The 14736-nt window shown below is 50.7% G+C and overlaps 1 protein-coding gene across 1 annotated transcript in view; it reads right to left on the bottom strand.

Moving 5' to 3' along the window:
* Positions 1-1442: 1442 nt before the first annotated feature.
* SLC22A18 (solute carrier family 22 member 18) overlaps positions 1443-14736 on the bottom strand; it is a 65218-nt gene continuing 51924 nt past the window's right edge. The window contains exons 8-10 of the mRNA XM_068148304.1: positions 11102-11203; positions 7103-7223; positions 1443-1725 (exon numbers count right to left, since the gene is read on the bottom strand). Coding sequence (XP_068004405.1) covers positions 1538-1725; positions 7103-7223; positions 11102-11203 — 411 coding nt within the window. The 3' untranslated portion in view covers positions 1443-1537. The remainder of the gene's footprint in view (positions 1726-7102; positions 7224-11101; positions 11204-14736) is intronic.

The following is a 14736-nucleotide window of genomic DNA, read 5'->3' on the forward strand; positions in this document are numbered from 1 at the left end:
CTCTGGGCTGCAGTAACTTCTGTTGGCGCAGGTTTGTGGAGCGGGCAGTGGTGTAGTGGCTCGAAGTGGGTAAGCTCAGCTTTTTGGTGCCCTGGACTGGGCAGTGGGAAGTGGAGAAAGCCCAGATAACCCCATTTGGGTTTGACCTTGTATTTCAGCCAGGGAGGGAAAGCGTGTTGAGGTCCAGTTCTGGTCAGCAGTGAAAATAGGGAAGCCTACCACAGCTTGGGTAGGTGCTGCTTTTGAAGCTGCAGAGTCGAGCCATGGCGGCTATGGAAGGCTCAAGAGCTCCTTGCAGCCGTAAAATGCTGCTGTTTGCTAACACCCTGTGTCTTTCCTTCAGCCCCCATAGCTTAGTGCTGTGCCAAGGCAGAAAACTGGATTCTTGATTTCAAACCAACACAGCGCTGATGTGCCTCTCAGCTTTGCAGCACGGGAAGCTGAACGCCTCGCTCTCTCCTCTTCCTTGATGTCTGCAGTCTCTAGACCAAGTTAAATTTCTACAGGCTAACTGGGAAGAATGGAGATGGTCTTTTTTATTTCCCTGTAGCACCTGGACCAAGAGGCTTGGAGGAAAAAGCAGCTCATTTTTAATTTTTTTAACTTACTTTTATAGAAGTGCTGAAGTTTTATCTTGGGAGGCTTGACTATCACTAACTAGGTTGGGCTTCCTCAAGAGCATATGTCTCAGCTCTGGCAGTCAGGACTATGAGCTTAGCAGGCAAAGTACTCGCTACTAATGCTCCATATGTGGCAATTTTGATCACGCAATTTCCCCCTCCCAACATCAGTGCAATTCTTGCAGGAGACTTTGTACTAGAGGAAGTTGTTAAGTGGATAATTGCATGCAGCCTGTAGTAAGAGCAAGAGAGACTCGACACAGGGACATGAAAGAAAATCTGACAGGAAGGTTGGCCCCATTTCTGGAAGCAGCAGGGAGAGCCTAGCATTGCAGCGTGCTACATCAGGGCTCTGCATCCTCCCTGCATGCCACTGGCAGCTGCATGGCCTCTCGCTGCGCTCGTGCAGAGGCAGGGCTCTACAGGATTGAGCTGGGGATGCAGCAAACCTCTGACCACAATCCCCCTCTAGCACAAGAATGGCAGAGGTGCATTGAAGGCAGCAAAATGATATTCAAAAGCAGATGTGTTTTAATCAATTTTTCCCTGGTACTGTTGCAAGGGATGTGTGTGAAAGAAAAGGCCAAGCCAGAGTAGAGGCACTGACTCCTAATCCCCTTAATTTCAGTGAATCCAAACAGGAATGCTGGCAGACGACAGCTGAGCAGCTGGAGCTATGGCCTATAATGACAGCCAGTGCTGCAGGGGGAACTGGATAGTTCTTGGGGTCCTGCGCCACCAGTTGCTCCAGCACAGCTCCAAGACTTTTGCAAAGCCATCTGTCCCTTACTCTAGATGCAAAGGTTGACAAAATGCAAGGTATTGTTCAAATGGTTTTATTCCAGGCTTATGAAATCAAATGAGACTTGTGAACATCTTTATGGGAAAAGTGAAGGGGTTACTCTCTTGCACCCAAATTATTGGCTTTTTGTCTCACCCAGTGGGGCTTTACTCTTTAAGAGGTAAACAAACAAACCTACATTAACAACTAGCTGTAAATAGCCAAAGGAGGAGACTCCAAACTCTTTGTATAAAACTCCACCGATGGTGGGGCCAACCGTCCGGGTCAAGGGCTGCACCGAGCCACAAATTCCAAGCATGGTACCTGGGAGAGATGGCAGAGACACACAGGTCAGAGCAAGTCCAGGGATGGAAAAGGGGAGCAGACCATGTGAGATCCCTTTTCTTTCTGATGGTGTTCCTCTGCAGTAGGAGCAAATCACTACAAATAAGCTTGTAGATTAATTTCTAGAGATCCAATTAGGGTTTGGTAAGGCTAAGGACCCCTGGAGGCATGGGGACTAGTTTCCACCATGAGCCAGCTCAGCTCGTCACTGAGCGATCCAGACAACTGTAACGCTGCCGAAAGGCAAAGCTGTGCTCACTGCTGCCTTCAGCAGGGGCCAACGATGCCTTTGGCCCCAGAAGATGCTTCTGAATATCACAGCTAGGAGGGCTGGTAACTACTGCATGGGGTAAAGGATAGAGAGGCAATTTCTAGGGACATGCTTGAGACTTCCAAGCAAACCACTCAGATTTTTGCCAATGTCATAATTAGACAGGAGGGCCCTGTTCCACTCAAGATGGTAGTGGTGCTTGTTCTCTAGTGTGGGACAGAGGAACAGCTCTTGAGGGCTTAGCAAGAGAGGCTTAGGTCTAACTAGGTCTTTAAGAATAAATAAATAAAACCACAGATAAAGCCTGAAGCCCCTTGAGCTACTCCCCCCACCCCCATCCCCCTTTGCAAAAAAGAACGGATATTTCAATTTGGATGGAAATGTGAACCCTTTGCCCGGTCTGGCTGGTTCCCCCTCCAGCAGCTCTGCCATTTGCATGGCTAACAGGAACCTGGTGGATGGGGAATCACCTACAGTTTGGCATAGGCAAGTTTTTTAGTTTTCCATGTGCAGAGAGATGGCCAAGATGTCCCGCAGGACACAGAGCTGGTCCTCACGCACCCAGCACACTTTTTGCCCTGCACTCTTCATACACGACACTTGTCATGCTCCGGGTAGCAGAAACACCTGGCCAGCAGGAAAATCATTAGCCCCCAACACTGGGAGAAAGGGTATGCTGGCAGGGTGTACAAGAAGCTTGTGCCCTGCTCTGAAATGATGTTTGTAATTAATTTTTGTTTAGTATCACTACTCTTATTTGGGCTGTTGGAAGGGACCTCTGGAGACCATCAAGTCCAACCCCCCTGCCAGAGCAGAACCATAGAATCTAGTGCAGGTCACACAGGAATGCATCCAGATGGGTCTTGAAAGTCTCTCAAGAAGGAGACTCCACAGGCTATTTGGGGAGCCTGTTTCCAGTGCTCTGTGACCCTCACAGTGAAAAAGTTCCTCCTCCTGTTGAGGTGGAATCTTCTGTGCTGGAGTTTATATCCATTACCCCTTGTCCTATCCCAGGGTGCAAATGAGCAGAGCCTGTCCCTTCCCTCCTGACTCCCCCCGGCCCTCAGATAGTTAAAAACATTTATTAAATCCCCTCTCAGTCTTCTCCAGACTAAAAAGCCCCAGGCCTCTCATCCTCTTCTCTTAGGGCATGTGCTCCAGTCCCTTAATCAGCCGGGTAGCATCAATTTTCTACCAAGACATGTGCACCGTCTCCACACAATGCCAGCAAGCATCTGGGAAGGACGAGGAGAATGCTGTCCCGTGTGCATGAAGATGAGGAGCTCCAGACATGGGTAGCCATGGGGAAATGATGCCCATCTCCCTGAGAGAAGAGGCAGCCAGGTGCTCCTGCAACTGCCAGGCAGTGACTGCTGGGCTTCTAGCAGCATGCTTAAAATACTTGTGCAATGAGCCCCAGCCGAGGGCGTAGCCATGCAGCGAGGGAAATCTCCCGGGAAGCGCTGCTGAGGGCTCCTCCCGCGCATGGGAACACAAAGGCGATGGGTGGGACCTCGCCTTGACCCTTTGCCAATGGGAACCATCCCACAACCACCAAACTTTCTGGGCAGGTTTTGCAATTATTTTTTCCCCCTCTAGGTATTTGAATTAAACTAATTACTGCTTACCATTGCCAAACTGGCTTTTATGATTGAGGAGGCACTTTTTTCCCTTCCTTTTTTTTCCTTTTTCTTTTTCTGGAGCAGAAATCCATGCTCTTGAAAGGCCAGGCTCTCCCTCTGCACTTCTCCACCATGTTGCCGAGAATGATAATTTCTGTCTAATGGGCTTAAATTAGATCCCTCGTGTCAGACGCCCTCGGGCTTTGGGACGTTGTAAATCCCAGCTCTGCAGCGTGGCCCTAGCTTTGTTGCAGAGCTGCACATGTGATGGATCTCATTTAAGGCAAGACCTTTAGAAGTGGGACAAATCACCACGTCAGCAGAAAAAACGCCCGCGTCACTTCGTGCAGCTCTGCCAACACCCGTGCTCACCTTTATCGTGGCTGGCCCACTTTCTGCACCTTGCCTGCCCTTTTTGTCCTCCCTCCCCAGCATTTTAAACCCTTTTTCTCATACCTAGTACAACCTGGCCCAGAGGGAAGCCCATCCTCCCCTCCTGCCCCAGCTCTCCTCTCCTCCTGCAGGTTTCAGGGTTGGGTGCTGGCAGATCCCCAAGCTGGGCGGCTCCGTCCCTCCTCCCACCCTGCGCTGTGCTGGGTGCCCCGGCTTGCCCTCCTTTCCAGCTCACATCCTGTTGCCAAGCTCAGATGATGGTGCTGGCCCAGATCAGCCACATGTCTGTGGGGCAAGTGTGGGGCCTGATTTAATGATTAAGTCATCCAGCAAAGCCTGAACAAAGCTGGGGGGGGTTCTATGCACCAAGCCCAGCCTGGCTGCAAGCTCTCCTCTAAGGTTTTGTGCCTGATGTGCTCTGGGTAGAAACAAGACTTCCATTCTCAGGGAGGGACCAGGGCTGAAAAGAGAGGCTTGTGCAGATGCAAGTCTCTGTGGGGTTGGGGCTGTCCTCCCACCAGCTCGCACCCCCATCTGAGGAGCACGTGCACATGGAACTGAATTTTCCCTTCCTGCCTTTGAAGATGAGGGAGAAGAAAAAAATCAAAGGGAAAAGAATGAAATCATTTCCGCTGTCTTCGCTGCAGTGCACAGCCCCGGCCACAAGCAAAGAGCAAGCGGCAAATTCATTAGCCTCAGTGGGAAGTGGCCTCGGATCGGGCCTGAAAGCAGGATGCTGGGTGGAAGGGATGGTGCCATCCTGTGTCCCACTGTTCCCTTCCCAAGACACCTATTTAAAAGGCACAGATGGGTGACTCAGTGTCTAGCAAGGGCGAACAGGTTATTCTCCTGCGACGCCCCATCCGTTCCAGCCCCGAGAGGAGATGGACACCTGAGCTCTGCCCAAACTCCAGCTCCTCAGAAAGCCTCTCTCTGGCCTGAGGAACAACCTACACGGGCTTTACTGGCCTCAGGATGGCAAAAATATCAGGAAAAGGCAGGAGCAAGGCTCAAAAGCAGCGTTTCCAAAGGCAAATTCTCAATGTGTGTCTTCCTTGCGTTAACCACAAGCTGTTGCCAGCTAGCACTCAGGTTTCTGGTGCAGGGGTAGAGAGGCTTTGTCATAAATTTAGGCACAAAAGTGGGCATTTCTAACATGCCACCAAAATGTTCTCTTTGCAGAGACTGTCTCGGGTTGGCATAGGAAGGAGCAGCCTTTTAGCTGCTGTAGGGGTGGAGCAGCCGCTGCGGGTGCCTCCCACGGCCAGAGCTGATGGCAGCGTGCTAATAGCCACTGCGGGTGCCACCCACGGCCAGAGCCGATGGCAGCATTCGAACAGCCGCCTTCCCCCGCACCACACCCACGACACCACGGCCGCAGCTGCTGCAGGAGGCAGCTCGCCTGCTCTGCAGCGTCAGGCATTCCTGCCTTCACCCCGGCCTGACTGTGTCCAGAACAACACAAACCCATCAGATGCCTCTGCCCTCGACGTTGCAAAGCAAAGGCACAGTTTGAAAGGTGAGGGCCAGGGAGGCATGACAGGGACAAGGTTTTCTCCCTAGGGTCATGATCATCTGTGCCAGAAGCATCCCTCCTCAGCATGCCCAGTTTCAAGCCAGCGGTTTGTAACACCACTTGGCACAGCATTGGCCTAGGATGAATGGGCAGGATAAAGCTCTGGAGAGCCCATGGCTTATTCAATGCTTTGCAATCCTCTCCTGACCATCTGCACCACCCCATGGGCTGTCTTTGTGCTGCCTTCTCTTCCTACCCTGCCATGCGGGGTCTGTCCAGCCCACCAAAGCGCAGGCTGACCTCACAACACACGCAAGCAGCGAGCAGGCTGAGGCAACTAAATGCCTTTTCCTCTCTGACTGAAGCTTGCCTCCAGGCTTTAAAAGCCAAGCATCGCTCTGTTTTCCCTCACAAAGCCCCTTTGAGAAGAGCCTGGATCAATTCCAGCTTGGCTGTACATCCCAAAGCTATTTGGTGCCCTTCCCCCCCATCCCTCCTTCCCTGCATGAACATTGCTCCAACTCATGAAGCAGCAGATTTTTCTTCCTTGGCTGAGAGGGGTGGCTGAGACATCACCAGTCCTCACCTCCCAGGAAATAAAGGGTTCTTCCAGGTAGAAGTATCACACTCAGAAATCACAGGCTCCTAGCATTTGTAGGAGATGAGATGGTCAGCTCTACAAATAAACTTCTGAAGTGACATTTAGAAAAGCTCTTAATTGCAAAAGTGCTTTATAAACTTCAGTAATGGGCTGTGCAAACTATAACTCCCATTCTTGGTAGGAACTGGGCCGAGTTGTCTGCTTAGATGGCTGCTAGGGAAGATGGAAGGCACAGGCTGGTGTCCCAGAAAGGCTGGCCTAAAGCAGAGAGACCTTGGGGCACAAAGCCTGAGAGAGCTCGAGCAAAAGGCACCAAACCAGGTCAACCCAGCCCCATCCCAGGACGAACTCAGCAAGGCTCCCATGACAATAATGTAGCCACATTTGCTTCACCGACAGAACTGAAACCTTGGGGATGAAAATTCATGCACCTACCACTGCATTTCAACCACCTTGTGCAGAGAAATGCAGTGGTTTGGATGGAAACATGGCCAAAAAATAGAGAGGGGGATGATTCCTGCTTGGGCAAAAGGTTTCCAAAGGGCAATCCAGAATACCCTCCTGAGATGCTCTAAGTGAAAAGGTGAGAATGAGCTTTGCTCTTAGACACCAGCATGGTGGAAAAGCAGCCTCTTTAAAAACACATTTTGGCTTCCAGTGGGAAAGAGAGTTTGGGAGAGCATTCCTGTACTCTGCCCACCACTATGGATGCCAGCAGGTGGCACAGGATCAGGAGCACTGAGCCGCAGGATGTTTGCTCAAGTGTCGCTCAAGCTCATCCTGCATTAGCACTGGTCCCTGTTCATCCACTCTGCTGCCACCCATCACACGCAACTGCCAAGCCAAACCTCCTGGGGAACTGGGTATCCATCACGAATGTGGTGTGAGCTGGGAAGCACCTGATGGACTCAAGAGCCAGAAAAGAATGGGCTGATGTTTTTGATGGTTCTTACCAGTGTCAGAGGAGGGGACAGCCTTAGTAAGGATGCTGTCGGTGATGGTGGCCAGCATGCTGAAGGCGAACACCAGCGGCACTGCAATGATGCAGTAGTGCCACACTGTCCTCATCAGGGCCTAAGGAATAGGACACAACAGACCACAGATCATTAAGAGAACACAAGTGGTGACTTTGTTGTAAGAAACAACCTAGAAGAACATCATGAGTCAAACCTGTGACTTAGGTAAATGATGAGAGCCACAAACGATGCATGATGGTGTGGCTTTGGCCATCACAGGGTGTTTCATAGCCCACCACTTGTCTGCAGGGAATAATCCCAAGCATGTAGAGCAAGTAGCAAACGATACCCAGCAATCTAGCAGCACGTTTCTGTGGCACTGCTGCGGGTATTTTTAGTGTCTGGGAATTAGTGACGTCCCTGCACCCTTCCTCCTGTCTTTTGTCTCTTGCCCAACTCCCGAGGAAACGTCGAACAGCAGATGCATGTGGTGTACTTCAGGAAGCCTCCATTACTTATACAAAACAGCCTAGAGAAGGTATTTCAGCTCATTAGCATAAATAATTAAAACTAAACCGAGCTTGTCAAAATGAATGAGTGTGGTGCATTATGTAATGCCGTACCTCTGGGATTTCTAATCCTGTTCTGCTGCCTCCTTGCTAATAAATTCACCAAATTCAGTAATCTGGAATAGGTCTTCTGGCCATAAGTGCACATTAGCGAGCATAATTAGGGAGAGTAATGATTTTGTTATTGCACATATTCTTAGTGGAGACATCCCTGCAGCTGTTTAATAGTGAAACAAAAGCAGCGAGGCTCCCGGAGCCGTGGGGCTGGAGCGGCTCTGGGCTCATTCACAAGCCCTGCTGGTCAAATGAATGGGTGTCTCTGGGGCATGGAAAGGAAATTCCCCCTTTCTTGTAAATCTCCTGCCCTCACCCATGTCTCAAGGTGTGGTGTTGTGGCTGGAAAACATTTCTGTCACTGGTTTAGCTAGAAGTTTCATCCTCTGGAGTTCTCTCTTCTAAGATCTGGTCCCTGCCTCTTGGCTATAGAAGATGCAGAAGCCCAGAGATATTGCTCACTAATGACTTGGAAATGCTGAGGTTTATTCCTAGTTCTCCTCTCAAGTCACACACAGCAAGGTTTCTCTCCTCGAAGGGGCTGTTTGCCTACGTTTTGGTTAAGATCTAGGCACTTCTGATTAAGAAACCAGAGAACAAAGACAGAGGAACAGATATTTGGTACACAAACACTCAGACAGAATAATTCCTTGCTAGGGCAAATGTCACTGCAGGACAACGTTGCAGAGCTCATAGGAAAAACCAGCTTTAACCCCCCCTGCTCTGTCTCAATTCCCTCAAGGGCTGAAGCCAGTAGACAAAGAGCAGAGCCAGGTCTGTGCCTCCTGTAAAACCAAGGGAAACAGCTCCTCACTTCCCTGGAACTCAGAAAGGACCCAGGCAAAGCTGGGTCCCTGCTACTCCTCAGCCACGGGGTAGGTTGCAGCCTTTTGGACCTGAGCAGATCTGAAGGCACTTTTCAGGGGAGGGAGGCAGAACCAGGAGTTTCAGCAGCCAGTCTCAGTGAGCAGGTGCTTGGAGAAAGCAGCGGCAGGGCAGGACGAGGCACGGCCATGCCTTCAGACAAAGAGAACTTCCCCATCACAACTGCCAAGCCCTCCTACACCACTGCCCACGCGCTCCTGGCTTCCATCCACAGATCAGACACCGGCTCTCTCCCCCTTCTCCTTTCCCAGGTGGTGTTGCAGAGCTTCCAGCCCACCCTTCCCCTTCTCCATCTGCTAAAGGTTGGGAGCATCCTGCAGCCCTTTCCCAGCTGCACCGCTGTCCGTCTGCTGCTGGTGCCAGCCTTCCAAAACCGCTCCAGCCCACCCCTGGTGATACAAAGGTGTTTTCTGGAGTGGCTTTCATTAACAGCCAGCATTCCTCCTCGCCTTCACCATTTGGGGAGGGGACCTGCTTCGTCTGGAGGCCAGATGCAGCGAGGGCACAGCGGGCAGGATGCTTCTCCACCGAAGGCTGTGCGGGATTAAAAGCTTCATGCAGCAATCTCGGGGCCTGCTGCGGTGACAGCACGTGTCCCACCCGGGCGGAAAGCCACCCCAGAAGCGGATGTTTTCTCGGCAGCTGCTCCAACAGAGCGCTTTTTAATAAGGCTTCCCCGGCAAAGAGGAGTGCAGCTGCGTCTGCCTATGAATAGCTCTCCTGGGAAGTCATTGCTGACCCTTGTCTCCAGGCCTGTGCTGTCAGGATGTCCACAGCCCTCTGGGCTTGGTGTAATTACCTACTCTGAGATGATTTCCCTTCCCATCTCCAGTCCCCATGCAGCCAATAGGAGCCTTCTTGTGCTGATGTATCAGCTGCTGCCACCCCTACCACTCCGTGTGCCCCTCCACTGCCACTGAGGTTTCCTCTTCTACCTCCATACACCTCCAGTCTTCCCTCTCAGTAAGACATCAAGCCACAAAAGCCATTTACTCCATGTTGCTCCTCTGCCTGATTCCTGTGAGACCAGGCACAGGGACCAGGCACCTGTTCTGCACTAGGCTGGGGGAGCTCAGATCTCCAGCTGAGCCTGGTCCACCTCAGTTGGCATGTAAGAGTTGTGTAGATGTAGTGCTTAGAGACATGGTTTAATCCAGGATTTATCAATGTTAGGCTAAGGATTGGACTTGATCTTTTCCAATCTAATCAATTTCCAGGTCTTTTCCAATCTAATCAATTCTGTGATTCTCTAGTCTCACCTGATTTCTCTTGACCATGGCCAGAAAACAATGGTGAGACATTCAAAATCCTTCTTGGGCCATGCTCAGGAGCAGCAAGCCCTGTGAGACACCCCATGCTAGGAGGTGCATTGATGCCAGCCAAAGCCATGGTCCTGGTAGGGACCTTTAGCAAGCATCCTACCACCTGACAGCATCTCTGTGAGCCCCTAAATCTCAGGGAAGGGAACCATGCACCACCTACAGAGACAATCCTTTGTCTGCATCCATCCTCCCTTCCCAGTCTCCTCTCAGACACACAATTTAGCTGAGGTGCGTAGGTGCCTCATCTTCGTTGCTGGGAACCATGAGCCTCAATACCCTCCAGGATATGGCCCCAACCTCCCTGTAGCTGTGGTGAGGTTGTGGGAACAACATCCATCCTACCCACACTGGCAGGAGTTCTGGTGCCCCGGCAGCAAGGCTTGAGGGCAAGTCCTGCAGGGAATGTGGAAAGGCTGATGCAGCTTAGCCATCCTTTGGGCCCATCTCGCTGACAGGGACCAGTGTGTACCCTTCCTCCATCCCCATGGCCTGGGCAGAGCTATCAGTTTCCCTGAAGGTGGCTTATCTGAACAAACACGATTACAGCAGCAGAGCTGCCTACGTCAACTGGGCTTTCCAATTACCATTGGAGATTGGCATCAGCCTTCACCCATGCAGACGCAAACAGTGATGGGCAGCATCGCTTCACCCAAAACAGGGCAACAAAATTATTGCCTTCTTATCTCCTTCCCCAAATCCTCTCAGCTTGAGCAAACCAGGCAAAATCCAAAGCCCCAGAAGAAGAGCACACAGCCTCTGTGGTCTCACAGCAGTGCACAACTGCAGTGGTTTCCCTCCCCCACCCTCCCCCCCCCTAATCTTCATTTACTTTCTGGGTAGCTCAGGAAACGCAGCCGCTGACGAGGCTGAGGGCAGGATTTCAGTGCAAACTCAGTGACTCAGGAGGGACTTAGTGAGTTTCTGTGTGAGATTAATTTCTTTTTTAATCCCTGTAACTATTACTCATGCAGCTCTACATCGTTATTTGGCTTCAGCTGAGCACAGCTCTGTTTGTGCAGAGGCCCGGCAGAGCTGGTTTCCCCCAGGAGGACCACTCAGTGAAGCCAGCGGCAGCATTTCAAGGGGCAGAGCTTGCAGCCAGGTCACAGACCCTGTGCTGCCATGCTGTTAAATAGCACCATGGACGACTTCACATTGAGCCTTACCATGCCTAGGCCCACAATAGCAAAGACAAAAATGCTGAGCCTGAGCAGAGTCTTCTCCGTGCAGTGGTTAGTGAGTGTTCCAATGACCAGGCCCTGGACCACCTGGGAAAGAAGCACATGAGCACCATTGAGCCTGATATAGGAGAATATAAACAAGATCAAAAGAGAGTTGTTGCAGAACTTTAAGCCAATGAACATCAGCAAATGGGTTATTCCCTTGATTTTTGTGGAGAAAAAGGGACCTTGCTGTCATGGTGAAAGGCTGAGAAAAAAGAAGATCCATTATTTCAAGCATTTTGCATCCTAGGGATAGACCCATCCCACCAGCTCCTAGGGATAGACCCATCCCACCAGCTCCTAGGGATAGACCCATCCCACCAGCTGAATGTCTTTACTCAAGGTGCACACCTGGAGTTTACTATCGCTGCCCACTCACCAGCAGGGACTGAAACTTCCTAAAGACACTTGCAGAGACAAAGGAATTTGTCTAATCGCCTCATGGTAGTTTTGTGGAACACAGTTAATACTGAGGTCTTCATTCTTGGCAAGTCCTGCCAAAGAAAAACTGTACATTTGTATGCAAAGGAAGAAAATGCCTCCTTTCCTGTGCCTTCCTTTGCCATCATGTTAAACCATAAATATACAAATTAGGTGGTTCATCATTTTTAGGCAGGAATCAAGAATGACAGAGATGCTAATACCCAGCCCGAGTAGTGTGCACAGACCTGAGGGATGGGGAACTGGTTTTACAGATTTTGAATAAAAACTAGGGGAGAGGGGAAGGGAAGGTGGAGCAAAACCATTTAAATCCCAGGAAATATTTGGCTTTTCCAGCACTTTGCAGAGCAAAGATTCTCTCTTTTATTTCTCTGTTCAGCATCTCCCATACATCCTGCTGGCCCAACTGGACAGAGGCTGTAATGAAGCCTCTGACTGAATTTCAGGGGAGGGACAGATAGGAGTCTAGCAACTTTTCCCTGCCTTGGAAGGATTTGTCTGATCCAAGCAAAAGCCCATCAACTTGAAAGTTCAAAATGCCTTGTTGGGTGGGATGGCTTTGCTTCAATGGTAGTCTAGCCTACAGAAACCCTCAGTGCTTGGCCTGGACCTGGGATGATGCTAAGCTATGCTCAGCCTTGCTGTCTTATTCCTAATGGTGAAACTCAAAACTCAACTGACAAGAAAGGAGGACAAAGAAAGTACATTGTTGAAAAGAAAGGAGATGTTCATCTCTGACAAGCAGCCCAGAAAAAGCAATTTAATTCCTAAAATTAAAAAAGAAGGCAAGAAGCAAATAGCAAATAGAGTGAAAAGAAAGTTGACATAAAGAACAATACCTAGAAATTGAGCATATTTCCAACCAGCTACAACTTCATCACAACTTGACCCTGCCCTTGGCTCCAGAACACAAGTGGTTTTGGATACAAGGCCACACTATGCCAAGCAAGATGTTTGGGGTCCCAGTAAATGCTTTTCCTGCCTCCTTTTTCTCCCTGTCCCCACCCTCAGGCAGGGCATGATAGCTCACCCCACGTGTGCCCAGCTGCCACGTGTGTCTCCCAGCTTGTGTCACCCACTGAGTGGCCTCGGGGACAGACCTGCTGCAGTGTGGTGCTTGGACGGTGCATTGGGGCGACCTGAGTCATCCCAGCTGAGAGCCTTGCTGTGGACCTGGGAGGAGGCTGATACTAGGTAGCCCCAGTGGCTCCCACTCGGGGGGTGGGTGGAGAAGCTGCTGAGTAATACTTCATTAAGCTGAGCGCTCCTAAAACAAGAATCTCGTCATTAACTTTTTGCAACTTCCCAGTCCCTCCTGCTGGCTCGCCCCAGCTGGGGCTGTGCTGAGTCACACGGGATGGGGGCCGAGCCCCATTGCAGGGCACGGCTTGACTCAGCGGTGGCATCACCTGAATCCCAGCTAGGCTCTGCTGAATGACCAGAGGGAAGGAAACGTTTCTCAATTTGCCCGGGCATGAATGGCACATTGAACCAGGATACAGCGTGCGGGCACAGCCTGCTCCCTCCCTGCCCTTCCTTCAGTCATTGGGGTATATCATCATCAGTGGCCCAGAGCACCACTGCAGCAAAGCCAGGACCTGGAGATATGCAGACTGGGCTGTCCCTGAGTGAGTGGGGCAGAGGGACAGCCCCTGTGCCAAAGCTGGCATGCTGCACACGCTTCCCCATCTCTCTGACCGTGACGTGAAACACTGCTGCTGAACCAACTGACACAGCACTGGGTCTTCTCCAAGGAGTGAAGGGTTTAAACTAAAAGAGAGAGATTTAGACTAGATCTAAGGAAGAAATGTTTTACACTGAGCATGGGGCAACACTAGCACAGGTTGCCCAGAGGGGTAGTAAATGCCTCATACCTGGAACCACTCTAGGTCATGTTGGATTGGGGGGGGCTCAGCAACCTGCTTTAGTCACAGATATCCTTGCTGACTGCATCTAGTAGATGACCTTTAGAGGTCCCTTCCAACCCAAACCAGTCTGTGAATCAATGATTTGGGCAAGTGACAGCCCAAGTCACCTGCTTTCCCTTTGAAGCTGAGCACCCATCCTCGGATTGTACAGTCTGCAGCCTTCCCACTCCTTATCTTGGCTGCCAGGCTCTCTCCCCAGCATGGTCCAGTTGCTGCGGATCCAGCCACGAATGAGGCATGGTCCATCATCTGTATTTTAGACATAGCACCTCGGACTAGGTGCTGGATAGAGTTTCCAGTCACTGGGAGCTCCAGCCTCACTTCCTACCTGAATTCAGACCCGAGGCCCCTTACTTCCAGACGCTCTTTTCCCTGGGCACACAGTTCCTGGCTTTACACGAGCGGCAGCTGCCTGCGCTGGCACATTCGGCAAGGAGGAAGCAAAGAGTGGTTCCTGTGCACTCTCTAGGTAAGGCTTTGGACATGTGCTGCCATTGCTTGGGGGTGGTGGGGACATCCTAGCTGACTTGGCTGTCACTATTCCCAAAGACATGCCCTGGTGGCACTGATGATGCAGAATGGGATTTATCTTCATTTTCAGATCTGCTGGTGCTTTCTGGGCTTTTTCCCTTGCACATAATCTCTCCTTGAGCCTGCCTGTAATGGGCCTTCCCCTCCTGCACTTCAGTTTGCCTGACTGGTGCTTGCCTTTGTAACCTGACCTCCTTTGAAGTCGGGGAAGAGCCAGTGTACCTGGCTGGAACGCCTTCTGTCATCAATAAACAAAAGAGAGAGGAAATTGTTTGCAAGTGAAATAACAGGCACTGCCCGTGGCTGTGTACACATGTCACAGGAAAAACCAACTCATCTCTTTTTTCCTCCCCCCCACCTTTTCTTCTTTGAAGGCAAATAAGTCTCCCAATAAATGCATAAGAACAGCCAAATCCCTCCTTGGGGTTGTGCTGGATTTGCCAAACTGGGGATTTGTTACACCAGTTCAGCTGATCATACAGAAAAAGACCCTCTGCTGCTCTTGCTCTACTTGGCATTGTGAAAGACAGCAACTCCCATTTGCCCAGCAGAGCCAATTGCCCTTTATATTGCTAACCTTATTGATAAATGGCAGGAATCCCTTGCAAAACTGTTGCTGTTTGAAAGATTCAGGTGCCAGGTTTTGGAAGATTTTTGAATGGTGAAGCAGCGGCCTTG

Source organism: Melanerpes formicivorus, unplaced genomic scaffold (genome assembly GCF_026170545.1).
Source record: "Melanerpes formicivorus ecotype bairdi unplaced genomic scaffold, bMelFor1.0.p_v2 SCAF_16, whole genome shotgun sequence".
Classification (NCBI taxonomy): Eukaryota; Metazoa; Chordata; class Aves; order Piciformes; family Picidae; genus Melanerpes; species Melanerpes formicivorus.